The 26700-nt window shown below is 44.0% G+C and overlaps 1 protein-coding gene across 2 annotated transcripts in view; it reads right to left on the bottom strand.

Moving 5' to 3' along the window:
• The window catches only part of MLXIPL (MLX interacting protein like), a 207209-nt gene that overhangs the window by 60255 nt on the left and 120254 nt on the right, over positions 1-26700 (bottom strand). For both annotated transcript variants that reach the window (XM_073667616.1, XM_073667615.1), the window contains one exon: positions 13517-13597. In XM_073667616.1, coding sequence (XP_073523717.1) covers positions 13517-13597 — 81 coding nt within the window. The remainder of the gene's footprint in view (positions 1-13516; positions 13598-26700) is intronic.

Below are 26700 nucleotides of genomic sequence, written 5' to 3'. Positions count from 1 at the left end.
GTCACTGGAGCTTTTTCAGAATCTTCCTGTTTTTCAGAAAGAGTTTTCAGCAAGGCTTATTATCATCAGAGGCAGGATTACAGTGACTGATAACACCTCTATACACAGTTGTTAACACAGGATTCACCATTTACAATAGGTAATGTCACAGCTGACCCTGCTCCCCTTCTTTCACAGTGACCCTTGCACATGTTCATTAAAAGCTTCAATACAAAAGATTGGGTCAGGATCTGTTCATTGTGGCTAAAATCCATGTAGGTGTCTTGGCACAAAAGACAGGAAGTAATGTGCCAATGTAGCAAAACTTCGAAAAACTGAAGTAAAACACTTTGAACAGTTGCAAAGTTTTAGCACAACGTGGAGTTGCACAAACATTTTGTAACTTTTGGCGTTTTAACGTCAGTTTCATGCAGTTTCGGCAGAGCTGGGGACGAGCCTAAGCTGTACATGGCAAGGCTATGTCTACCCATCAAATTAATGGAAAGTGGCTCATTTCTTACTCCAGAAATGTTACTTCAGTCACTGACTGGAATAACATTTTGGGCAGTATGCATAGTCACACACCACTGATATGACATGCAGAATTCATTAAGCTGCATGCACCTCTTATTGGTTTCGGCATATCTTATTCAAGCACACTCTATTTTAAGACTGGCATACAAAACGCCAATCTTAATGTATTAGGCCTTAAAGTCTTAAAAAGCCCCTGTGGCCAGACTGAAAACTCCAGGATTTCTATTTTTAATACAAATTGTGATATAGAAAAAAAATGCCAACAATTAAAAAAAATAAAAAAACTGATTAAAAAATATATTATTCTCAAAGTATTTTCCAAATGAACAAAGTTGTTTTTTTAATTAATATGTAAAATGTGTCATGACTAGTTTCCTTTCTGCTATGGTTCCTAGCTGGATCTTTAAAGTATATTTTCTCTGAAACTCCACAATCGTGCAGCCAGGCTCCGATTCATACTGCCCGAGGTTTAGACGGTATGAATCAGTTGACAGGTTCCCTTTAAGATTATTATTATTTATTTATATAGCGCCATTGATTCCATGGTGCTGTACATAAGAAGGGGTTACATACCAAATACAGATATCACTTACAGTAAACTAACAATGATAGACTGGTACAGGGGGAAGAGGACCCTGCCCTTGCAGGCTTATATTAGATGAAGACTTTTAACACTGGGTTCCTGGTCATATTTTAAGCAACATATGGAACGTGTTGTTGGAAGAGTTTCCATTCACAAAAAAGCACATACTGATGGGTCATTTGGATTTCTATAAAAAAAAATCTGATAGTTGATACAGCGCTCTAGCATATTTTGGTGCTACAGTGCTAATAAATAAATTAGAATTAATTACTCACCCTAACTTATCACCTATACACAGGAAAAGTCCCTAATTTGACTAAACAATGATCACACACACCAACACAGCATTCATTGTCTATAGTACTGGTGGAGATAGCCAAGTGCTGTGCTCAGCCATTTCTGTAACGCCACATAACTAAATGCACAAGCTTGAATAGTTGGGTAAAGTTAGATATTGTTTAGAGGATCTAAGATCTATAAAATATGCTCACAATCTATCACTGGGCACTGTGGGATGAGCATTTTTTTATTTTAAGGAATGATATCTGTGTGAAAGTGATGGAAAATTTCATCACAGCTTACAAGGTTAAGAAATCGTAACTTGCATGAGCTCAGGGTTATCAAAGTTGAAGTTTCTGTTGAAGAGACTTTGGCGCTAAGCATTTTTCAAAGTGCTCCTCTCTCTATTTTAAAGGAGTATTTTTTTGCAAAGATGGGTATAATTTCCAACAATATGATTTAATAACGCAAAGACTAAAAAATATTTGGCACAATTCGGTGAACGTGCAAAACAGCAATCTGCAGAACAAGCACAGCACTTATTCATTATACATTAGCTCATCCAAAACTAAAGTAGTGCATTTAAGGCCTCCACCAACTAGGCTATGATAGCCTAATTTTTTTTCCAAGAGAGTCTCTTTAAATCTGTCGTCTTGGTTATTATTTCTCTAAACTGTTTTTTTTTAGACAGTTTGCAATTAACTTTTGCTGAGTAACTCTAGAAACCTGGATTAAAGGGATGGTCCAAAAGTAATATTGATTTTCTTCCTAAATACCTCTATTTATTTTAATAATATAATAGTTTTTCAAAAAATTATTTAATTTAAAAGTTTCTACCCTTCCCTCCCTCTCTCATCCAGCAGCTTCGTTTTCTTTTTTTTTTTACCTATTTTTGTTTTCATGTCGCTCTGTTTGGGAGCCCCTAGTGCATGCTGGGATACTCAAGCCATAGCCTCTGTCCCAACCCTGAAATAAAGCATCATCAGTGACATCAGTTTCAGGGGATGGGCTACTCCCCCTGGTCTACTGAGCATGCATTGGTTGTCAATTCCGACATATTCTCAGTACGAGCTCCCTACTCACTCTGCAGTATTCTTCTCAGTGCACAGTGACAGTGCGCTCCCTCACCAGCTCTGATGAGAAGTGACCAGCCAACAAGAGAGTGCACTGTCAGTGTGCATTGTAAGGGATTATCAGGCAAGCAGAGACTTGCCCCGCCCCAAAACTGATATCACTTCCAGGGGCAGGACTGGTCTCTGCATTTCGTCTCAGGATGAAAATCAATATTAGTTTTAGACCACCACTTTAAGTATACAAATAAACTTTTAACATAAGATGATCCTGAAGCTGCACATGAAGTAGTTAGAATTTCGTCAAAAGTAACAAGAGTCAAAGTTTGTATCTACATGGGAAAATGAGCAAGCGCTATGATATTGCATCATGGCTGTGTTATGTTATAGCCCCGTATTTGATAAATATTAAGGAATATGGAAAACAAATCACTAGAAATGATGGTGGGGACAAGAGAGCGGTCTATTTATGAGGTCAACAATCTGATTTTGCTTCTGCAAGCTCTGAGCTGGTCATTTATGGGATGTCCTAGTTAGAATTTTCTTTTCATCGTAAGACAATTTATCATATGTAGTAAAGAATACTACGGTACACCTCATCGCATGCACTTATGGGGACATTTTTTACACGTCTGAATTAAATTTTGGATTAACTTTTGTTGATCATACATTCAGTTTTGTCTCCCTTAACTCATAAAGGTCTTAGAAAAAAGGCTGTGATAGTTTTCATAGAAAGCGACGGCTTCTTAGAATGGTTTATAATTGTAAAATAATAAATCTTTATATTGTCAGACCTTCACATTTAGAGTTTTTTATGTTGCTTTTCTATATAACTGTAAATGAACAAGAGACGGAGGTGTCTCATGTCTAAAAATCATCTATGTAATTTTGTAAGATCAAATTAATCCGCACTTCACTACTTCATATTCACAACTGGTCCAGAATATATTACAACCCAGTAGTGCAACCCTAAGAACCCACAGAGGTGCATGGCCTCTGTGATATATAAACCTAGAGTAATGTGCTCTAGTACACATAGTACTAGGAGGGGTTAATCGGCCATGACAGGTTGACTGAAAGCAGCTGAAGAGTTGGGAGAGAAGGCTGCTCACCATATCTCCACCCCTGGGTGTGGTTCACATTGTTAAATGAGGCCTGTTTGCCTCACAGAGGAGTTTGCAGATCTCCAGGATTGTGTTCCTTTGCTAAAGGACTAGGAAGCTGGACACTAACTTAAGCGGGCGAACCTGCGCTATTGTATTATGGACTTTTTACTTTATATTTCACTTTGTGCCGTCAAAGGCTGTGTTTGAGTTTTCCTGTGATGTAGTTTATGAGGACTGAAATAAACCAGTCGGACTTTTAAATAGAAAAGGTTCCTGTGATACCTCATATCGCCCCCAAGCGAGTAGCATTGTTACATTTGTACTGCATGTCTTGGTTGAAGGCGGCTATAAGCAAGGGAGCAACGTCAGACAGCATGGAGGGCCTGATTAAACACCTGGTGCAAGCCCAGCAGCAGCACCAGCTACAGCAGCAACAACAACAGCTGACACAACAGGAGACAATAGGCTGTTTATGCAACAGCTCCAGCAGCAGCACCAGCAACAGCTTCAGCAGCAGCACCAGAAACAGCAGCAACAAAACTAGCACCGACAACAGCAGCAGATTCAATTACTCACAGAGGCGGTTCGAAGCACAGCGGCAGCTCCGACTCCAAGCTTAGCTGATAATTTCTCTGTCTGGAAAGCGGCATGGAGAGCCTTGCAGAAAATGACCCCGGGTGACAACATAGAGGCATTTTTAACAATTTTTGAAAGAGTCACCGATAGGGAGAAACTCCCACCAGAGCAGGGGAGCCACAAAAGGCCTACTATGATTTAGCCTTACAGGATGCCAAAGAATATGCAAATTGAAAATGGAAATTTTGGCACGCTTTTGGGTGACAATGACTGTCAGGGCACAACAGGTCCACAGCTGAGCATATCATCGTGACAAACCCCCTCGCACCCAAATGTTTGATATGCTGTACCTTATCAAAAAGTGGTTGCAGCTGGAGTCCTCCACCCCAGCGCAGATGTTGGAGCGAGTTGTAATGGACCGGTTTGTGTACTCCCTTCCAAGGCCGATGCAGACTTGGATTGCCCAGGGAGACCCCCGAAATTCCAATGATTGGTCGGACTGGTCAAAATGTATTAGGTGGTCGAGGGTTCCTTGGGGAGGCAACCCACTCCATACTGGGGGTCAGAGGGCGGATGCTCAAAAGGGGGTGGCGAAAGTGATGCTGAAGGTCCCATCGGGGGATGTAATTTGCTGGAAATGTCACAGCCCAGGTCATATAGCAGCCCATTGTCCCCTGACCACTGATCAAATGGATTGTAGAATGGGATGCCATTTTTAGTTATATGCATATTTAGCCTGCAGTGCGGACTGTCCATCCAGAGAGGGGCCCCAAGCTTGTCCCGTAAAAGTGAATGGTCAGCAAATGACTGGACTATTAGACTCAGGGAGATTGGTGACCCTCGTGAGGGCCACACTCCTTCTCCAACTGATCTCTGGGAAGAAGGTGGGTGTCCGCTGAATTCACGGGGATGCTAAAGACTATCCGGTGGCCAAAGTGGTCATTGAGACGGCCCGAGGTACTGAGTCCCATGAGGTCGGCGTGCTGGAGGATTTATTGCACTCAACTATTATAGGCCGGGACTTTGTGTTGTTTTGGGATTTGTGGGGGAGGGGGAGAGGCCTCGACTGCTCGGATAAGAGAGGGGTTACCCCTAAAGAAGTATCACCACACTCAGAGCCTAACGGGTTTCCCTTCTGTGTAATGGTGGGACATGAGGAGCTAGTATCCCCTGAGGCAGACATTCCTGAGATAGGGGTGACCGAATAAAATTTTGGGTCCGCCCAACATAGGCACCTTACTCTAAAAGAAGCATTCAATAATGTAAGCGTTATAAACTGCATAGCGAATGAGCCGGGGTCAGACACCAGATTTCCTTATTTTATGATGAATGGGAACTTATTGTACTGAGTTACTAATATCAGAGAGGAAGTAGTGGAGCGATTGTTGGTACCAGGACCCTATAGACGGAGGTTGTTAGATATGACCCATTCACATGTCTTGGGTGTCCATCTGGGTGTTGACAAAACACAAACATGGGGTCTCCTAGATATAGCAAAGGAAATCTGGGAAGCCAAGGTCACACACCATCGGAGCAACATAGAGCATGTCACCCAGCTGCAGGACAGGGTTGCGAAGGTAATGCCCATCTTAAAGGAACATCTCCTCCTGGCACACAGGGCTCAATCCCGGGTCTACAACCGGTCAGCCAAGGTGAAACAGTTCAGCTCCAGGGACCGAGTCATTGTGCTTATTCCCACAGTAGAGAGTACGTTTTTGGTCAAATGGCAAGGCCACTATGAGAAGCTGGGTAAGTGAACTACAAGGTTCATCCACCGGGAAGACGAAAGGCCCAAAAACAGCAATGTCGGTAATTGCTGCGGCTGAACTGGAGCTTGTTCTAAGATTTGCCGGGGTGTACATATGTCATAGAACACGAGGTTTTTACAGAACACCATGGTGCGGGTGAATTTGAAGTCCTACCGAATTCCATAGGCCCACCGAGAACTGTTCTCCAAGGAAGTGAAGCATATGCTGAATCTCGGAGTCATTGATGAATCTAAGAACTGGTCGCCTAGCCTGATTGCCCTAGTTCCAAAACCCGATAGAGAATTTTGAATTATGCAATGATTATCGGAAGCTGAATGAAGTCTCCAAGTTCGATGCATATCCGATGTTGCATGTCGATGGGCCGATCGAGAGATTTGGGCCAGCAAGGTACAAAACCTCTTGGATCTAACAAAGGGTTATTGGCACATCCCCATTTCCCCAAGTCACAAGAAGCCAATGAGAAGACATGGGGATTTACACACATGCATATATTACACACATACATATATTATATAAACATTAAAATATTAAATTGATGCTGGCAATGCAATCTTCCAATGTAAACTCTAAACTGGTTCCATTCAACTTCCTGCAAAAATTTATACCAAAACATCACATGGATAATACAATTACATTACATTTATGTATCAGGTACCTAGAGAAAAATGAAAAAAAATGTATACATACATTTTTCTTGTTATTTTTCCTCTCTGTCTGTATATCTATGACCAAATAGTTCAGAGAATGAAAGCATAGAAATGTGCATTTTTTCATTTCCTCATCTATAACTGTTCCAGGAATATCAGCTTCCACTAAAATTACATTCTACTACATAATTAATTAAAAAATTGCCTGAAACAACCAAACTATCCTCAGAGCAACCCACATCTACGGATACATGTAGGAAGGTTTCCTGATGTATCGCTCTGACACAGGGTTCTGACATATACCACCCTATAGTATGGCACACATTGTCAATAGTGTTAAAAAAGTATACTACATGGTGTATGTTTTTTAAAGTGGCTTTCCGCTACAGTAAAAAAAAAGTATACTAGTGTATACTAGCACGACGAAAGCCAAAATGACACTTTTTTAGCCTTCTTGGATAAATATAGTCCAATGGATACGTTTGACTTCATCCCGGGAGTTTTCCCAGGTATACATGCCAAACATAAGCCTTGCACACAGATAAAGAATTTTTCAATATATATCTTCATTCAGCCGCCACAGAAGCATTACCCATAACATAGCACTCCACATATATTTACCTCCTGTTCAGTGAGATCATTATTTTACAGCATAGAAGTCCATAGGAAGCTAAACCCAAACATAAGATGTCAAGTAAAAAGTTAATTAAGGTAACGTGCAATCATCTTTAAGGCAGTCAGTCTAACACTTGCTGAGTTTTGTTACCTGTGACCCCCGTTGTGAGACCTACGGACCAATTCTGCAGTCCAGCCATCTCTCACAGTGAGACAATCCTTAATCCTTTCTTTTCTCTGTCCTTCTGTGGTTTCTGACTAAATTCCTCCTTCTTCTGCTCTATCTGCTTCAGTGTCACACATACTTTCACCAATCTCAATTGGTCTCTTACTGCAGGTGGTTCCTCATTTCTCCACTCTGTACTTATAGCTTGGAAGATACGCATCAGCTGCCGTGTGCATATATCTAGAGCCTAAGAAATAGACAATGGGCCATAGATTTGGCTTATGGAGGTCACTCAGTCCATGTTCTGAGGGTTTCATCTCTCCCCAGGTCTTGGTTCTAAGAATCATGGAGTTTGGCTAATGGACACCGGATTGCAAACTACTGTAAAATCCAGAGTAAATGGAGGAAGAGAAGGATGGATTGTATAGGAATTTTTACCTTAATTTTTTCTGGCAAGTTGTGTAGTCAGATGGGTCTTTAACTAAGCAAATCATGATTAATAATTGGCGTCTACAAAGTATCAGCTGAATTATCAATTCCCTATACAACATAAAAAGTAGCACATTTAGGCCACGTGCACACATTGAGAATTTGGTGAGTTTTTTACATCAGTATGTGTAAGCCAAAACCAGGAGTGGGTGATAAATACAGAAGTGGTGACGTGTTTCTATTATACTTTTCCTCTGATTGCTCCACTCCTGGTCTTGGCTTACAAATACTGATGTAAAATACTGAACGTGTGAACATGCCTAAGGCCGCCATACACATTACATTAAACTAATGGCAACCGAACCCACCGATACACACGGGTTTGTCCAAAAGTCTAATGTGTATGAGGGCCCTCAACGGATGATGTCGAGGGAGATAAGGATCCGTCGTGTCCGATTTTGGACTGCTGATCCTTTTGCTATCTGAGAGATTAACTGCTGCCAGAGATGTCTGATAGTGGATCTCTTGGAGAGAACACAGGAGCACTTGCAAAGTGAAAGCTCCTATATGTGGGGCAGTCCATCCATCTAAAGTATACAGGGTGCTTAAGTGACAAAAGGAGGATATCATGGGAAATACTCCAATAGTTTTTAAATCAAGGTACAAGGAACTTTCAAGGTAGCTACAGCAATAGATAAAGACTCCTTAGTTTGTAAGTCTTTCTCATAATACCAAGATAAAATTCATCCAGATTTATTGCACTGCAAGTAATATTATTAAGTAGTTGAACTTACTGCATTATATCAAAACTTGAAAACATTTAGGTCATGTGCACATTAAATCTTTTTGCTAAATGTTTTGAGCAGAAACTGTCCAAATCGTCCTCAAACTTAGACTTTCTGCTCAGTTTCCCCTCCAAAAACTCAGCAAATAAGACTGTGCGCATAGTGCAACCAAGGGAAGCTAAACATAGTAGAGAGGAAAATAGACTGCGGACCCTGTCCTAGACTGTACAGTAAGCTGGTAAATAAGGTATAGAAAATGGGAAACATCAGCCTTTAGGGGCTGCTCTAATGACCTTCATGAAAACCGAAACATTTTATGATTTTTTTTATAACAACATCTAAACAAAACAAAAAAATCCAAGATTTATATCATGCCATGCTCTAAAAGCAGCTACAACTGCCCCTTCATCTAAACTGATGTGAAGACTCCTCAATTATTCTGATAGAGTTGGAGCTCTATTATTCTGATCTAGAACTCCAGATTCTCAGCTCAGACTTAGAATACAATCTTGAAAGTTTTGGCTACCGGCCGCTACCATTATACACTAAACTTAATAATAAAACTTATGTGGCTGCTCATTTCAAAAGTAATCTTATGCTGCCTTCTCAGTATAATGTAGTCACAAACATGCTCATTTCAGTATTGTGTTTATGCCGGGTGTATAGTTTGAGAAATCTGAACTTTTTAACTTGCTGCACGCTGCCACGCTAATCATGTGAAGTGGGATCCTTCTGCCCTTCCACCTCTGATTGACAGCTTTCCTCCTACTACTGTACATAGGAAGAAACTATGAAGGTGGGAGCCAGAGCTCATGAATGCTGAGAACAACTGTGAAAGAACTGCTCCAAACACAAGAAAGGTGTAAAAAAAACAGCCACCAAATGTGTGATTTTTCTGCCTTTTTTACATTAATTTTTCAGCCTGAAAATCCATGTCAACATTTCTGTGAACATACCCTTAAAGTCTGGATGAAGATTGCCAGATGCATTAGGAGAACACCCATTGGATGATGTGCCATGAATCTATGAATTTCAGACTACCTTACTTAATAGTCTAACAAAACAGATAAGACTAAGTTTTTGCACCCCAGAAAAATTGCAAGAAATTTCAGTTACAACATACAGAAAAAATACACACAAATTTCAAATCCATGGCGGTTATGTTGTAGATCTGTGCACATTTCACTGCAGATTTCACCCTTTTCTATGCAAATCCACAATAAGGTAAGCATGTTATGGATAGGAAAATCTATAAAAGGTCTTAAATCATTTTCTCTATTTCATATGAATGGGGTTTTGTAAATAGCATTCCTTATTATTGTTTGATACTGCATTGCCATGGATCAGCTGCAGATTAAGGGCAAAAACTATCAGGAAATTCTGCTCAGTGTTTTACAGTTTGTGCATTTAAGATTAGGACCATTTACTCATTATTAAGACAGAGTGAATGCAGAAACACAGTAAATTCCAGAAGAAGCCAGTTACTGTATTGACCATTCTTCCATTGTAATGTCAGGTGTATTACTGACATATCTGTAGTGATATAGAAGAATTAGATTTCCATTTCGCCAACTATAACAGTGCTGTCGGTAAGTACATATCAAATCCCTATATTTCTACACTAGTACTTTACAACAATCACTATGCTTGGAGGAATCATTTCACACAACTCAGAAATAAGATGTCACGCTGTCTCGGCGTTCAGGAGGTCAGGAGCCTATGCTGACCCTACACTGAGGCCCTGCCTAATCCCTCTACCTGGAGGTACTGTTGATGGTACAGAGGTCCAGGCCGCCAGCATAAACCTACCTCCTGAGAATCCCTGAACCTCAGTAATCTAGTCCTGAGAAGGACCCCGATCACAACAATTGGGGACAGGACCGTATATGCCAAACACAGTACAAGACGAACGAGACAGTACAAGGGGCAAACCAAAAACCACCTCGCATACAACAAACTTACACCACTACAACGTAGGGAACACCAACGGGTAAGGGGATAAAGAATAAAGCGAGGAAGGGAAAAAAACCACACCGAGTACACTTCGCTCCTAACTCCACAATACCACGTATCACTCTGATAGTCTGCATGAAAAGCTTTCACCGACAACTACCCTATCAGAACGGCAGATATTTGAAGGAGTCCCAATACTGCAGAATTAACTGCAGCTGGGCGAGGCTGGGCCTCGTCTAGCACAGAGAGAGAGAGAGAATTAACTCCCTCCCTGCCGAAAAACACCAAGCACCAAAAACTCAGCTGCGAGAAGTCAGTCTGTGTAATCGCGACGATCTTCGTGGCGACACACCCGTGACATAATATGACTGTACTCCAGCAAACAACTGGCAATATGCCAAAACAGTTTTTCTTTGAATACACTGGAAAAATATATGAAATACGTCATAACAAAAAGGTATGTATATCCATTGTGACAAAGACACTGGCAAAATACTGGAGGGGAGATATGTGTCACTGTGGTTATCAGCTTCAGTGATATGAACCTAGGAAAATGCTCCAGCACACTAAGTGCTGAGAGGGGTTAATTGGCATTGTTAAGGGCTAGGTTTACTGAACATCTGAACAGTGGGTGGGAGGCTGTTCACCATATCTCCACCCCAGGGTGGAGTCCAGAAGGTAAATACACAGCCTTCTGGCTCATTCAGCATTGGGTGTGCCTGAAGATGCGAGCTCCAGAGCTGTATTTTCTTGATAAGGAAAGCTGAAACTTTGTATTTTTGTTCCTGAGCAGGCAGATCCCCGCATCAACACGGACTGTGCCATACATTAAATGTTTTGTTTTCCCGTTACGCCAGAAAGGCCATTTTTATTTTGCTAACTCTGCACTGGTTTATGCAGCACCTTTAATAATTCAGTGGGAGATTTAAAGAGTCAGCGTTGCTGTGTCTACCTCTATGTGCAGTCGAGTGAGCCGACCTACCACACCATATATTAAGGTGCCTTCACATTTATACAGTCCTGTATCTTGATTACCTGATCACTGTGTCTGGGTATCTAATTCCCTAAAGAACAAACCTCAAAAGAGAACCGGAGCCATTCAGCATGATGGGGCTGATGGTCACTTTGCCCTCCGAACATGCTCACCTCTGCTCCATTCATTCTCAACGAGAATGCTGTAAATAGCTAAGCACTATACTCGACTGGCCGCCGGCAATCCTATGCTTGACCGCACTCCATTCACACTGTTCTTGAGATAGGTGGGGTCCTAGCGATCAGAGAGTTATTTCCTATCTCGTGGATAGAGGAAAACGTCCAAACTTGGCACGATTCCTTTAACTACTTAAAAACGTATGTTTTTCCAAGTAATTGCATTTTGACATTGGATGTGTGTTGTGTACCTGACAAGGTGTGCACACAGTACCTATTTTTCAATCACTTTCAGTGATCGCAGGCATGTTGTAAGTTCTGCATTTGTATTTTGATATACAGTCTTAGTTAAAGGGGCTGTCTGGCCTACAAGTCTGCAATCACTGTATGTAACTGCAGACTTGTGAATCCTCAAATCTTGCGCACTATGCGCTGTGAGGATTCTCTAGTTCTGGGGCCAGGAGTGATGGCTGTGTGACCGCAAATGTGTGAGTTGCATACATGCGGTGACATGCTGACTACATGGGTTCAGCCTCGCTCAATGCAAATGTATTGAGCGAGGCTGGACACGTCTAGTCAGAATGTGGCCAAATGTATGCAAATCGCTGGCTCCTGGCAAATCCGCACAGCACACAATGAGCACGATGTGGGGATTCACACGACTGCAGTCACAGAGTGTCTGCAGAATTGTAGCCTAAGGCCGGACAACCAATTTAGTAATGTTCATGTAGATCAGTGTTTCCCAAACTCCAGTTGTCATGGCCCCAACAGGTCATGTTTTCAGGATTTCCATAGTATTGCACAGGATAGAGGAAATCCTGAGAACATGATCTGTTAAGGGCTACGAGGCCTGGAGTTTGGAAAACAGAGATGTAGACGTTTGGTTGTAGGGCATTAATGGGCTCACCACAAAGACCGATTACTTTGGAGTCTCTAGCCGTTCAGTAACAGTGTGTCGGTCTATGAGGGTTACTGGTGAATATACTCCTATAGTTGTATAGAAATATTAGTGGCAGTGATCTTTCCCTATGGTCGTTTTTCTTGTGTGTGCAAAAGTGCACGTGTCCACGCTTAAGCTTTTTTGTTAAAGAATTTCTTAGACAATTTATCACAATATCAATTCGATACTATCTCCCACCATCTAGTTAAAAAAAAAGGAACACAAATATAAAAGCTTTTTTAATATTAGGACATATAGATGACGGATTGCCAACGAATAGTGTCAAGGCATCTGGTTTTCTTTATGTTTCTTTAACATCTCGCGCCATCCATTTCAGGAAATGTTGTAAATGTTTAGAGACAAGTTAAGGAGAGACACATCGGTTACGATGAAGTGACAAGCAGACAATGTAAAATTTGGCTTAGTTGCATCAGCCAAGCTGAAATGAAAAAGTTCCACAGTGGGGGAGGGGTGTCTGGAGGGAGCCATTTCTTCCTCTCCTCAAGTACTTCCACTCACAGGGCCTCGTGTTCCTCATATCCTCTTTCTTTGGGTGTCATGTAATTTCTACAATATGTGCACTTTGTATATATGATAAAAATAGTAATGCTGCCCTTAGTTGTTCCATTGTGGTTTTTATTTAGAGGCAGTGCTTTTAATGCATTAGTAAAATGGCAAGTGAAAATAGACCTTGACAGGAATACAAGCCTGTGACAAGACACCATTGCGGCACTTTTCACAGCACTGTGTGATAATTATCCTACTATTGCAAGTGGGGTTCTATCACAACATTATAGTGAGCTGGATATCGTGAGAGCTGTATACTGCAATATGTAGGCCTATTTTTGATAAAATGCTAAATCCCCATTAAATAACAATAACCTATCATGACAAACCCTTCAGAGAAAAAGAAGTAATGCAGCAGTTACAACATACCTGATATGTCCATGAAATCATCGAGACTAGGCTGCAATGTAGCCAGCTCAGGTTGGATCATATCTGCATTTCCAACATAATCTGTAAAAGAATTTACAACTAAATTACTAAAAATATATTAAAAATATATAAAACAGACATAAAGCAGTAAAATGATTAAGGTCCCATTCACATTAGTGTATTTCACGCCTGTATTCCTTCTCCATGTAGAAGATCCTAAATCCAGAGTTTATGTTAGTCAGGGCATCAAGAACAGAAAGTAGACACCAAACAATTCAAAATTTTGTGCTGATTAATTCCTTAAAATATTCCCTCCTCAACCCCCAAACAAAAAAATATCATATCTCCTATCTGTGAACTAGGGGATAATTTGCTGTTAACTTGGGGTCCAACTTTTATCTATAGGACTGCGGGACAAAGCTGAGCATTGTAATTGGTCATTTCCAGCAATCCCATTGATAATTAATAGAGAGGAGGTTGAGTATGTTCCATTTCAGAATGGGTTATAGAGCTCTGTTGTTGGGACCAATGGGGGTAACTTATTTTTTGGGGGATATACTGCTTTTTTTTTTTTTTGAGGATTAACCATTTAATATATCCTAATAGTAGTTAGAGCCCCATCTAATTAATCAGACCAGCCATTTAATGGTAAATCCACACAGGATGTTTCATGTCGGAATTTCAGATTACATTGTGGAAATGCTTTTATAAAACTAGACATCAAGATGAATCCAAGGATTCAGAGATTTACAGGCTGTCGATGTCAAATTGGCAGTGTTGCTCAATTTCGTTGCAAATTTTCTCTGGATCATGCGGATGAGATTTCTTAGAATCCCAACCACAATGCGGGCACTGTAATTCTCACTGGAAAATAATAATAATCATTTTTATTTCTATAGCGCCAACATATTCCGCAGCACTTTTTACATTTTAGAGGGGACTTGGACAGATAATCAAGACATTACAGAATAACAATAATCACATAAATAAACAGATACCAAGAGGAGTGATGGCCCTGCTCGCAAGCTTACAATCTATGAGGAAATAGGGAAGACACGAAAGATGGATGGTAACAATGGCTTGTATTGTACGGTCCGGCCATCAATATAATAAATAGGGTGTTTACATAATGCTGAATGAAACGCTCACCAACCAGTATGTGTACAACACAGAGGGCTGTTATGTACAGTACAGACCAAAAGTTTGGACACACCTTCTCATTTAAAGGATTTTCTGTATTATCATGACTTTGAAAATTGTACATTCACACTGAAGGCATCAAAACTATGAATTAACACATGTGGAATTATATACTTAACAAAAAAGTGTGAAACAACTGAAAATATGTCTTATATTCTAGGTTCTTCAAAGTAGCCACCTTTTGCTTCGATGACTGCTTTGCACACTCTTGGCATTCTCTTGATGAGCTTCAAGAGGTAGTCTACGGAAATGGTTTTCACTTCACAGGTGTGCCCTGTCAGGTTTAATAAGTGGGATTTCTTGCGTTATAAATGGGGTTCGGAACCATCAGTTGTGTTGTGCAGAAGTCTGGTGGATACACAGCTGATAGACCTACTGAATAGACTGTTAGAATTTGTATTATGGCAAGAAAAAAGCAGCTAAGTAAAGAAAAACGAGTGGCCATCATTACTTTAAGAAATGAAGGTCAGTCAGTGCGAAAAATTGGGAAAACTTTGAAAGTGTCCCCAAGTGCAGTTGCAAAAACCATCAAGCGCTACAAAGAAACTGGCTCACATGAGGACCGCACCAGGAAAGGAAGACCAAGAGTCACCTCTGCTTCTGAGGATAAGTTTATCCGAGTCACCAGCCTCAGAAATCGCAGGTTAACAGCAGCTCAGATTAGAGACCAGATCAATGCCACACAGAGTTCTATCAGCAGACACATCTATTCAACAACTGTTAAGAGGAGACTTTGTGCAGCAGGCCTTCATGGTAAAATAGCTGCTAGGAAACCACTGCTAAGGACAGGCAACAAGCAGAAGAGACTTGTTTGGGCTAAAGAACACAAGGAATGGACATTAGACCAGTGGAAATCTGTGCTTTGGTCTGATGACACCAAATTTGAGATCTTTGGTTCCAACCACCGTGTCTTTGTGCGACGCAGAAAAGGTGAACGGATGGACTCTATATGCCTGGTTCCCACCGTGAAGCATGGAGGAGGAGATGTGATGGTGTGGGGGTGCTTTGCTGGTGACACTGTTGGGGATTTATTCAAAATTGAAGGCATACTGAACCAGCATGGCTACTACAGCATCTTGCAGCGGCATGCTATTCCATCCGGTTTGCGTTTAGTTGGACCATCATTTATTTTTCAACAAGACAATGACCCCAAACACACCTCCAGGCTGTGTAAGGGCTTTTCGGCCAAGAAGGAGAGTAATGGGGTGCTACGCCAGATGACCTGGCCTCCACAGTCACCAGACCTGAACCCAATTGAGATGGTTTGGGGTGTGCTGGACCGCAGAGTGAAGGCAAAAGGGCCAACAAGTGCTAAGCCTCTCTGGGAACTCCTTCAAGATTGTTGGAAGACCATTTCCGGTGACTACCTCTAGAAGCTCATCAAGAGAATGCCAAGAGTGTGCAAAGCAGTCATCAAAGCAAAAGGTGGCTACTTTGAAGAACCTAGAATATAAGACATATTTTCAGTTGTTTCACACTTTTTTGTTAAGTATATAATTCCACATGTGTTAATTCATAGTTTTGATGCCTTCAGTGTGAATGTACAATTTCCATAGTCAAGAAAATACTGAAAAATCTTCAAATGAGAAGGTGTGTCCAAACTTTTGGTCTGTACTGTACATGTAGGGTGTGTACGAGGGTCCTGGTTTTGAAGAAAATTTTGTGTGGGCAAAACAGGGATAGTTAGATAAGTGTGTTTAGGCGATAGGCCAGTCTAAAGAAAAACTGTGGGTATTGGGGATTAATCGAAGTGTCCTGGGTAATGCATTCCAAAGAACTGGAGCAGTTCGCGAGAAGTACATTCAAAATACATTGAATATCTGAACCATATGGACGTAAATAAATGGTGGACTTGAGGATTACAGAAAAAAATAATTTCATTCTAAAAAATTTAGCACATGACTTTAAAATGCCCTTAATGACGTCAAATACGTCTTTAACCCCTTCCCGACCCGTGTCACACCGTTTGTGACATGGAAAACAGTTCCTTCCCGACCTGTGTCACACCGTCTGTGACATGGAGGGAAAGAGCCCCTGCAGCGCCTGCGAGCGGGGTCGCTCAGGTGTCACAGTTGCTACTGCAACTGGACATCCTGAAGTCGACCCCCCAGGGGGTGGATTAACCCCCCCGTGCCTGGGACCCCTCCGATTGGCTGTTTCATTTTCACTTTTAGTGAAACTGCCAATCGGTATGAATTAAATATTTCACCAATGAAAATTGGTGTAATATTTAAATCTGGGCATTGCCTGATGCTTACAGCATCAGCCATTGGCTGGGGGGAGTGTCACCTCTGTCCCCCCCCTCCCCCCAGTTCTGATTGGGGGGCTAGCGTCACATGGATACTAGCCCCAATCAGATATGGAGGGATGGCTGAAACCTCCCAGCACCTTCCCAACCCTGGATCGTCTGCTGCGGACCCCCTGCTGCAGACCCCCTGCTGTGGACCCCCTGCTGCGGACCCCCTGCTGCGGACCCCCTGCTGTGGACCCTGTGGATCGCGTCTGCCGCCGCCGCTGATCAGCAGGTAGTATTGCCCCCACTCCCCCCGACCCCCCCCTCCACCCCCTCCGCGAGCCCCCCCCGCCACCCTCTCCACCCCCCCTCCACTTTCATACCTGCACCCCGACCTCCGCTCCCTCTCCGTCTTCATCCACCGGCTGCTGCTCTCCTTCTGACAGCCGGTGGACTGTGATCACAGCAGCAGCAGGCTCAGTGTAAATGCCCTGCTCCTGTGATCAAACCCACCATCCCCCAGTCCCAGTGATATCACCCCCCACCTCCCGATAATCACCCCCTCCCCCAGTGTTCACCCCCCCCTGTTCCCAGTGATCACCCCCCCCCCCCCAAACCCAGTAATCACCCCCCTGCTCCTGCCGGCTCCTGCTCCCCTTTCTGCCCCAGTAATCACCCCCCGATGCTGCCGGCCTCCTACCCGCCCTTGCTGCTGCCGGCTCCTGCCCCAGTGATCACCCCCCTTGCTGCTGCTGCTGGCTCCTCCATCTCCTCAGCCCCTTCCTACGTCTGACCGCCCCATACGTCTGACCGCCCCATACGTCTGACCGCCCCCTACTCCTGACCGCCCCCTACGCCTGACCGCCCCCTACGCCTGACCGCCCCCTACGACTGACCGCCCCCTACGCCTGACCGGCCCCTACGCCTGACCGTCCCCTACGCCTGACTGCACCCTACGCCTGACCGGCCCCTACGCCTGACCGGCCCCACACGTGACTGCAGAAGGTTACACCAAGCAAACACACGTACACTCACACTATAATAAAGTTTTGATTTTTTTTTTTTTTTTTACACACGCACAAAGCACACAAAATGTCCCGCCCGTCCCGCTCATCCCAGTCTAGGGCGTACTCAGCTGAGGAGGCTATGTCAGGTTGGTGTGTGTGTGTTGTAGTGTATGAGATTGTGTGTGTGTGGTGTATGCACTACAATATACCACACCGCACACCAACCTGACATGCACTACACAATGGTGTCCGCTAACAAATTGGAACCATGTTGCGTTTGGAGAGTCCCTGTGTGCCCAAACATTGGAGCTCCCCAACAAGTGACCCCATTTTGGAAACTAGACCCCCCAAGGCACCTATATAGATGCATAGTGAGCACTTGGAACCCCCAGGTGCTTCACAAATTGATTGATAAAAATGAAAAAGTGAAAAAAAAAACACTTTTTTATTTTTACGGATTAATTTGCTAAGGACCTGGGGGTCCCTAGTGCTCACTATGCATCTAGATAGGTGCCTTGGGGGGTCTAGTTTCCAAAATGGGGTCACTTGTGGGGGAGCTCCAATGTTTGGGCACACAGCGGCTCTCCAAACGCAACATGGTGTCTTCTAACAATTTGAGCCGACAATTTGTTAGCGGACACCATGTTGCATTTGGAGAGCCGCTGTGTGCCCAAACATTGTAGCTCCCCACAAGTGACCCCATTTTGGAAACTAGACCCCCCAAGGCACCTATCTAGATGCATAGTGAGCACTTGGAACCCCCAGGTGCTTCACAAATTGATTCATAAAAATGAAAAAGTGGAAAAAAAAACACTTTTTTATTTTTACGGATTAATTTGTGAAGGACCTGGGGGTTCCAAGTGCTCACTATGCATCTAGGTAGGTGCCTTGGGGGGTCTAGTTTCCAAAATGGGGTCACTTGTGGGGGAGCTCCAATGTTTGGGCACACAGCGGCTCTCCAAACGCGACATGGTGTCCGCAAACAAATTGAATGGAAAATTGGCTCAAATTGTTAGCGGACACCATGTTGCGTTTGGAGAGCCCCTAATGTGCCTAAAAAGTGGAGCTCCCCACAAGTGACCCCATTTTGGAAACTAGACCCCCCAAGGCACCTATCTAGATGCATAGTGAGCACTTGGAACCCCCAGGTGCTTCACAAAATGATCTGTGAAAACAAAAAAGTACTTTTTTTTTTTCACAAAAATTTTCTTTTAGCCTAAATTTTTTAATTTTCACATGGATAACAGGATAAAATGCATCCTAAAATGTGTTGGTCAATTTCTCCTGAGTACACTGATACCTCATATGTGGTCATAAACCACTGTTTGGGCGCATGGCAGGGCTCAGAAGAGAAGGAGCGCAATTTGACTTTTGGAGCTAATTTTCCATTCAAAAAGTAAAATGGCGCTCCTTCCCTTCTGAGCCCTGCCGTGTGCCCAAACAGTGGTTTATGACCACATATGAGGTATCAGTGTACTCAGGAGAAATTGACCAACAAATTTTAGGATGCATTTTATCCTGTTACCCATGTGAAAATTAAAAAATTTAGGCTAAAAGAAAATTTTTGTTAGAAAAATAAAAATGTTCATTTTTTTCTTCCATGTGGCTTTAGTTCCTGTGATGCACCTGAAGGGTTAATAATCTTCTTGAATGTAGTTTTGAGTAGCTTGAGGGGTGCAGTTTTTGGAATGGTGTCACTTTTGGGTGTTTTCTGTCATAAAGACCCCTCAAAGGGACTTCAAATGTGATGAGGTCACTAAAAAAATGGTTTTGTAAATTTTATTGGAAAAAAGATAAATTGCTGATGAACTTTGAACCCGTCAAACTTCCTACCAATTTTTTTTTTTTTTTCCAAAATTGTGCTGATGTAAAGTAGACATGTGGGAAATGTTATTTATTAACTATTTTGTGTCACATCACTCTCTGGTTTAGTAGAATAAAAATTCAAAATTTGAAAATTGCAAAATTTTCAAATTTTTTCCCATATTTTAGATTTTTTCACAAATAAACGCACATATTATCGACCTAAATTTAATATTAACATGAAGCCCAATATGTCACGAAAAAACAATCTCAGAATCGCTAGGATCCGTTGAAGTGTTCCAGAGTTTTTACTTCGTAAAGGGACACTGGTCAGAATTGACAAAAATGCCAAGGTCTTTAGGGTCCAAATAGGCTGGGTCCTGAAGGGGTTAAAAATGTTTTTTTCAGTGATCTACAATAAGTGCTGGACAGTTGTCTCATGCGGCCATGGAAAGGGTCCTTAGGTGTCTAACGACAGAAGAGCTCCTGTTCTGGCTAATCCATACAGAGGTTCCTCTGAGTTTGGTAAAGGGGTTGTCCAATTGGAACAAGTTATCATCTATTCACATGATAACGAATAATTTCTCAATCTATAGGGATCTAGTTGCTGGGACCTCAAAATGGAGCACTTTTATCCCTGTTAGAATGGAGCAGCAGTGTACATGCCTCAATGCCACTCCATTCACTCTCTACGGGACTGTACTTGACTTCTATGGGAGCCCTATAGGTGGGGCAACAGTTGAGTATGTGCACTGCCACTCCATTCATTCTCTATGGGAGTATACTTGACTTCTATGGGTGCCCTATAGGTGGGGCAATGGTTGAGTATGTGCACTGCCACTTCATTCATTCTCTATGGGACTGTACTTGACTTCTATGGGAGCCCTATAGGTGGGGCAGCGGTTGAGTATGTGCACTGCCACTCCATTCATTCTCTATGGGACTATACTTGACTTCTATGGGTGCCCTATAGGTGGGGCAACAGTTGAGTATGTGCACTGCCGCTCTATTCTAAAGGAGATAAAAGTTTTGCATTCTGGTGATTGGTGGGTGTCTCAGTGGACAGACGCTTACCCATCTTTTTTTTTTTTAAACTGTAATTTTTATTAAAGATTTTCATAGATTTTACCAGTAACAGACAAAATAGCATGTTGTATACATAGATAATAAGGAATTCATGAAGATCTCATATATATCTTAGCTGAAAATGAATAACATCTGTGATTTACAACATCAGATGTGAGAGGAGTGACAAAAGACAAAGACCCCAAGGGAAAGTGGAAAGGTAGGGAAGGGGAAAAAGATAAGGGCGATAAAAATAAAAGTTTATGCATTTTGTTGCGCCCAGTAATAATCCCATGGAGCCCACACTGCTTCAAAATAGATCTATTTTCGCATTTAGTGTAGCGACAGCATACCCGACTGAAATACTCCTGTTGAGAAGGAAGGAGAAGTCTTCCTCCAGCAACAAGCAATCAAACATCTAGCAGCAGTCAGCAGGTGAAGAAGCAGCTTAGAGGTGTTCTTACCCATCTCCGTTGGAGTCACACTGAGAAGGAAGACGGAGGGGGTCTAATGTAATATCTGCGAATAAAACCTCCTGAATCAGGGATCTGACTATTTCCCACAGGAGGACTATGTTTTCACAAGTCCAAAAGATGTGTTGTTACAGATTTGAGATCTGGAGATTCATTTTATTAAGCAGATTTGGAGTGTCATACCAAAACATAAGAATCTTGTATTGATTCTTTTTATACATAGTACAAACTGAAGTCTTTACTGCCTTGGACCAAATTATCTGCCAAGTCTGGGCCAAGAGGTTCTTTCCCAGGAATCTTTCCCATTTTATCATGTATGTATGTCGAAAAAGGGAATCGCCCAAGGGAGAGTTAATTGTTTTATAGATATCCGAGATCAGCCCTTTGATGGAGGGACCCTTCAACACAGCATTTCAAATTCCGTAGGACTCGAAACTCTGGAGGAGCCATAAAGAGACCCTGCCAAGTGCTTGATTTGCATATACTGGAGAAATTCACGATCAGTTATGGAATAATTAGACTTTAAATATTCAAACTGAAGAATCTCTAGTGTAGTCCAGTCAACTCTGTCGGTGAACCTAAACGACCCAGCAGTAGACCATGGGAGGACCACTGAGGTCTCCAAACTGCTCGGCAACAGAGGTTGATATATAAATTATATCATAGGGGAATGCTGAAAGGAAAGTGCAAATTGCCTCCTGCAGGAGAGCCAAATATCTCTGGTAAACTGCATAGGGCATGCGACGATACAGCGCTAAATCTTAATAAGCCAGACATTTAGATTTGTTAATCCAAGAGAAATACCTTATTGTGTTTTATTAGAGATTGCTGCCTGTGTGTTATTAATGTTCTGCTTGCGCGTCAGTTTATGTACACTAATTTAACTTGTAAACTGTCCAGCATTCCACGAATCTCATTAGTATCTCAGGAGCCTCTAACCATTGTTCAAAAAATGGTTTAGGCCCATTGTGTAAGTGTTGAAAGAAGATCCGGCGGAGCCTTCACAGAGAGTTTCACATGTAGGAGAGTGAGAGCAGTTCTGCCATTCTTCGTCCTCTCCTGGTCCCATGGATATGTTATTTGGGGTTGCAAGGAGCGACCCACCGGTCGCCGGCAACCGCGGAGACATTCGGAGAAGCCAGATTGGGACCCGCCGGTCATCTGGCTCCATGGAAACTCTTGGAGAGGCTAGGTCTCCTGGTCTTGTACCTCAATGGACTGCTAGCTTCCTAAGCTTGCCGCTACCTCCCTCTGTGGGGGCCCGCCAGAAGCAGGGGGGCCACTGGTTGAGGTAGTCGGCCCTGGAAGGCTCCAAAGTCGCAGCTGTTCTATCCCAGGCGGGCGGAGAAGGAAGGGAGAGATTGTGTAATGTTGTACCATCTTGGGTATTTGCTGGGACTGTTCTGTGTGTTTATTGTCCACTTTGTGGTTCAATAACGTGTTGCCACGCTGTTTTACCCTCAACCTGTATTGTCTAAGTAGTGTTACGCCCACGGAAGACCCCGGGTCTTTACAGGGCCCAATAGTGGAGGTTGAATCTTCATTGGGGTCTCACACCACAGAAGTGAGTTCGGGTGGATCGGCGTCAACCACTGTTTTTTAATTTCTGTCCACTTTTTGTAGGCCTACAGAGAAGCCCAAGATGGAATCCTCCTCAGGTGCATAGCCAAGAAGTATTTTGTGACATCAGGCACAGATAACTGTGAGGTATTCCACAGCGACAACACTGGGGAGATCACACAATATATCACCGTTGCCGTCACTCTGTTAGGATTTCGTCAGGGATCCGCGAGCACACGGTCCCCACTACTCACTATGTAGGTATCAGCAAGCGACCAGTAAGCGTCACACCACCGGATTTCCCCCGTACGGTCACTGTCAGCTTCATGATAGCCCAATTATTAATATTATTCTCTGCCACCACCGTCCAGATTTTAAATATAATACAGGTCTGGGCGAACGCCTGCATTCTGGTTGCGTATGGCTTCAGGGGAGGGAACGATTACAGGACAAAAGAAACAGAACTATTAAATTCTATATCTAATCCAAAAGGGAGGGGGGGTTATGAAAAATATACAAGATTTTACAAAGGTGACAATTACAATACAGAATAGACAGTTACACAAAATAAAACAGGATTAAAGAAAACTTACTATACGATCGCTGAGACGATTCAATATAGGTGGAGGAGGGGCTCCCCGATTTGACTAGACTGTTATCGAACAGGATCTGTTGCTTATAGTACCTATACCCCCCCTGGCAAAGAATATGGATCAATCTTCAGTTGGCTCTTTTATGCCCCATACACCCCCCATGCTGACGGAGCTACACTCTAGCCTGCACATTTTATTTAAGATCTCTGGTTTTTGGAATAACTTATCGCTGGTTGACCCCAGAAGCCCAAAAGTGATACCATATTTTCTATTATGATTTTACCTTCATTTAGAGACCACACATGGCGTAGTTGTGATCTGCTATTTTGTTACTTTTGCGCCACAGCCCCCCGGAGGGGCTTACAGCTACGAAAAAATAAGCATCTTGTTCCTTGGCTGACCCTGCCACTAAAAATATGGGTCCTATTATTATTAGAATAATGGAACTTCAGTTATTCCATATTTCGCATCAGTGCCGGATGTCCTGGGAACTTGTGGCTGGGAATTGTTCTGATTATTTGAGTGCGTTTTATCTTAACAAGCTGCGTCCTCCTCTCTGTGTCAGAGGAAAACACACTCGCCTGCTAAATGGGTCTGTAGCACCTAATGTACCAACATTTGCTTCCAAGGCCCTTCTCATGTGTGTGTTAATTTGCATAGAGACAGAGTTCTCAGCTTTCCTCTTGTGTTAAACGGTGGATAAGGGAGGGGTGAGAGGGGCTTCAGAGGGAGAAAGGATATTTTCAATATTTCTCAATATTTCCCTGACAATAACCCTCCCTGCATTCTACCAGAGATAAGAATTTGTTTAGAGATGCTATGTCACTTATTATTCCATATAAATCTCATTATGCAAGTTTGAAGGGCCTTAAGTAGTGGCGTCCCGCCAATGGCGGCAGGCCACGCGACTGCTATGGGGCCCGTGAGCTGGGGGGGCACCATAGCAGTCGCCTGCACTGTGTACCCCCGCATCGGGTCCCCCTCCTGCACCCAGGCAAGTGGCGGGGCCCTGAGCAGGCGGGGGGGGCTTACTCACCGTCGGGCATCCCGGCGCACTATGGCTCAGGGCCCCGGGCGGCACAATACTTACGTCTTCCCGTGCCCAAGATGCTAGAATGTATGGGCTCCTTCCAGGTATGATGTCATTTCCGGGGGCGTGTTCTAGTTCAGCACCAGACGCCAGAGTCTCATGCAGAGACAGAGCTGCCGGTGAAGCTGCAGGAGGAGGTCAGTATCCTGTAAGCTGAGAAACAGGAGATTGTTCTATTAATTGCTGGTCTGATGTCTTTTCTTCTTGTTGTTTTTGGGGTGAGGGGGCTTGATACTTGGGAGTGAGGGATTTGGGGGTGTTAATGCTGGAGGGCAGTCTGGTGGGGTTAATTAATGCTTGTGGAGATCTTAGAGGGCTCTGGGGAATAATGCAGGGATAATGTGTGCTTGTGGGGGCCCTAAGGGGATGCTGCGGGCTTGTGAGGGCTCTGGGGGGGATGCTGCGGGCTTGTGGGGGCCCTAAGGGGGATTCTGCGGGCTTGTGGGGGCTCAGGGGGGGTGCTGTGGGCTTGTGGGTGCTCTGGGGGGGATGCTGCGGGCTTTTGGGGCCCTGGGGGGGATGCTGTGGGCTTGTGGGGCCCTGGGGGGGATGCTGTGGGCTTGTGGGGCCCTGGGGGGGATGCTGTGGGCTTGTGGGTGCTCTGGGGGGGATGCTGCGGGCTTGTGGGGCCCTGGGGGGATGCTGTGGGCTTGTGGGGGCCCTGGGGGGGATTCTGCGGGCTTGTGGGGGGCCCTGGGGGGATGCGGTGGGCTTGTGGGGCCCTGGTGGGGATGCTGTGGGCTTGTGGGGGCCCTTGGGGGGATGCTGCGGGCTTGTGGGTGCTCTGGGGGGGATGCAGCGGGCTTGTGGGGCCCTGTGGGGGATGCTGCGTGCTTGTGGGGCCCTGGGGGGGATGCTGTGGGCTTGTGGGGGCCCTTGGGGGGGTGCTGCGGGCTTGTGGGTGCTCTGGGGGGGATGCTGCAGGCTTGTTGGTGCTCCAGGGGGGGGTGCTGCAGGCTTGTGGGGGCCCCGGGGGGATGCAGCAGGCTTGTGGGGGCCCCGGGGGGGGGGTACAGCGGGCTTGTGGGGGCTCTGTGTGGGGCCCAGGAGGCATGGGGCATTACATGGGGTCCAGCCTGCATATGGCATTACATGGGGCCCAGCCTCCATGGGGCATTACATGGGGACCAGGCAGTATTCTCTATGGTGCATTATATGAGATCCAGAATTTTGTATGGAGCATTATATGGGGCTCATAATACTGTATGGAGGACAATGTGGTGCCCATAATATTGTATGGAGGACTTGGTGGCGCCATAACACTGTATGGAGGACTATACTGCCCGGTCAGCACTGTGCGCTGTGAGGATTCACCGGTTTCTGAGCTATTGTAGAATTTACAATAGATATCGCTCATGTAATGTAAGAAGTCAGTGAAATTTTTGGCATTGTACTATATCTATATCTATAATTTCTCTGCTGTATCTGTGCTTCATGAATGGTTGGATGTGTTAAAGGGGCCACTGAGACTCTTTCGCCCAGGGCCCACGAAAACCTGGAGGAGGGAGCATCATGTGACACTCCCTCTCCCATCATTTTCCTCCTCTGCGTCTGACGCAGCAGCATGATGACGCGCCACGCTGTGTCAGACAGTGGAGCTGGCAGCTGCTGAGGTGATGAGCTGCAGAGACTGAAGCAGCAGGGAACGAGGAGCGGTAAGTATGTATTTATTTTTAAATCAGTGTGTACTGATAATACTGGGGGACTGGGGCTGCATTTTACCCTACGAGTGGGGGGGGGCATTTTACCCTATGGGGGGCTGCATTATATTGCGTACAGGACCATGGGGGAATGCATTATACTGAGTGGAGGACGATGGCGAGTGTCTTATACTGTGTGGAGGACCATGGAGGAGTGCATTGTACTGTGTGGTACTGTGTGGAGGACCATGAGGGAGTGCATTGTACTGTGTGGAGGACCATGGGGGAGTGCATTGTACTGTGTGTAGGACCATGGAGTAGTGCATTGTACTGTGTGGAGGACCATGGGGGAGTGCATTGTACTGTGTGGAGGACCATGGGGGAGTGCATTGTATTGCGTGGAGGACCATGTGGGAGTGCATTATACTGTGTGGAGGACCACGGGGAGTGCATTGTACTATGTGGAGGACCATGTGGGAGTGCATTATACTGTGTGGAGGACCACGGGGAGTGCACTGTG

The sequence above is a fragment of the Phyllobates terribilis genome, unplaced genomic scaffold (assembly GCF_046119375.1).
Source record: "Phyllobates terribilis strain yellow unplaced genomic scaffold, ASM4611937v1 Scaffold_2__4_contigs__length_985480577, whole genome shotgun sequence".
NCBI lineage: Eukaryota > Metazoa > Chordata > Amphibia > Anura > Dendrobatidae > Phyllobates > Phyllobates terribilis.
The sequence above is the reverse complement of the archived record's forward strand: the minus strand, read 5'-3'. Positions and strand labels throughout refer to the sequence as shown.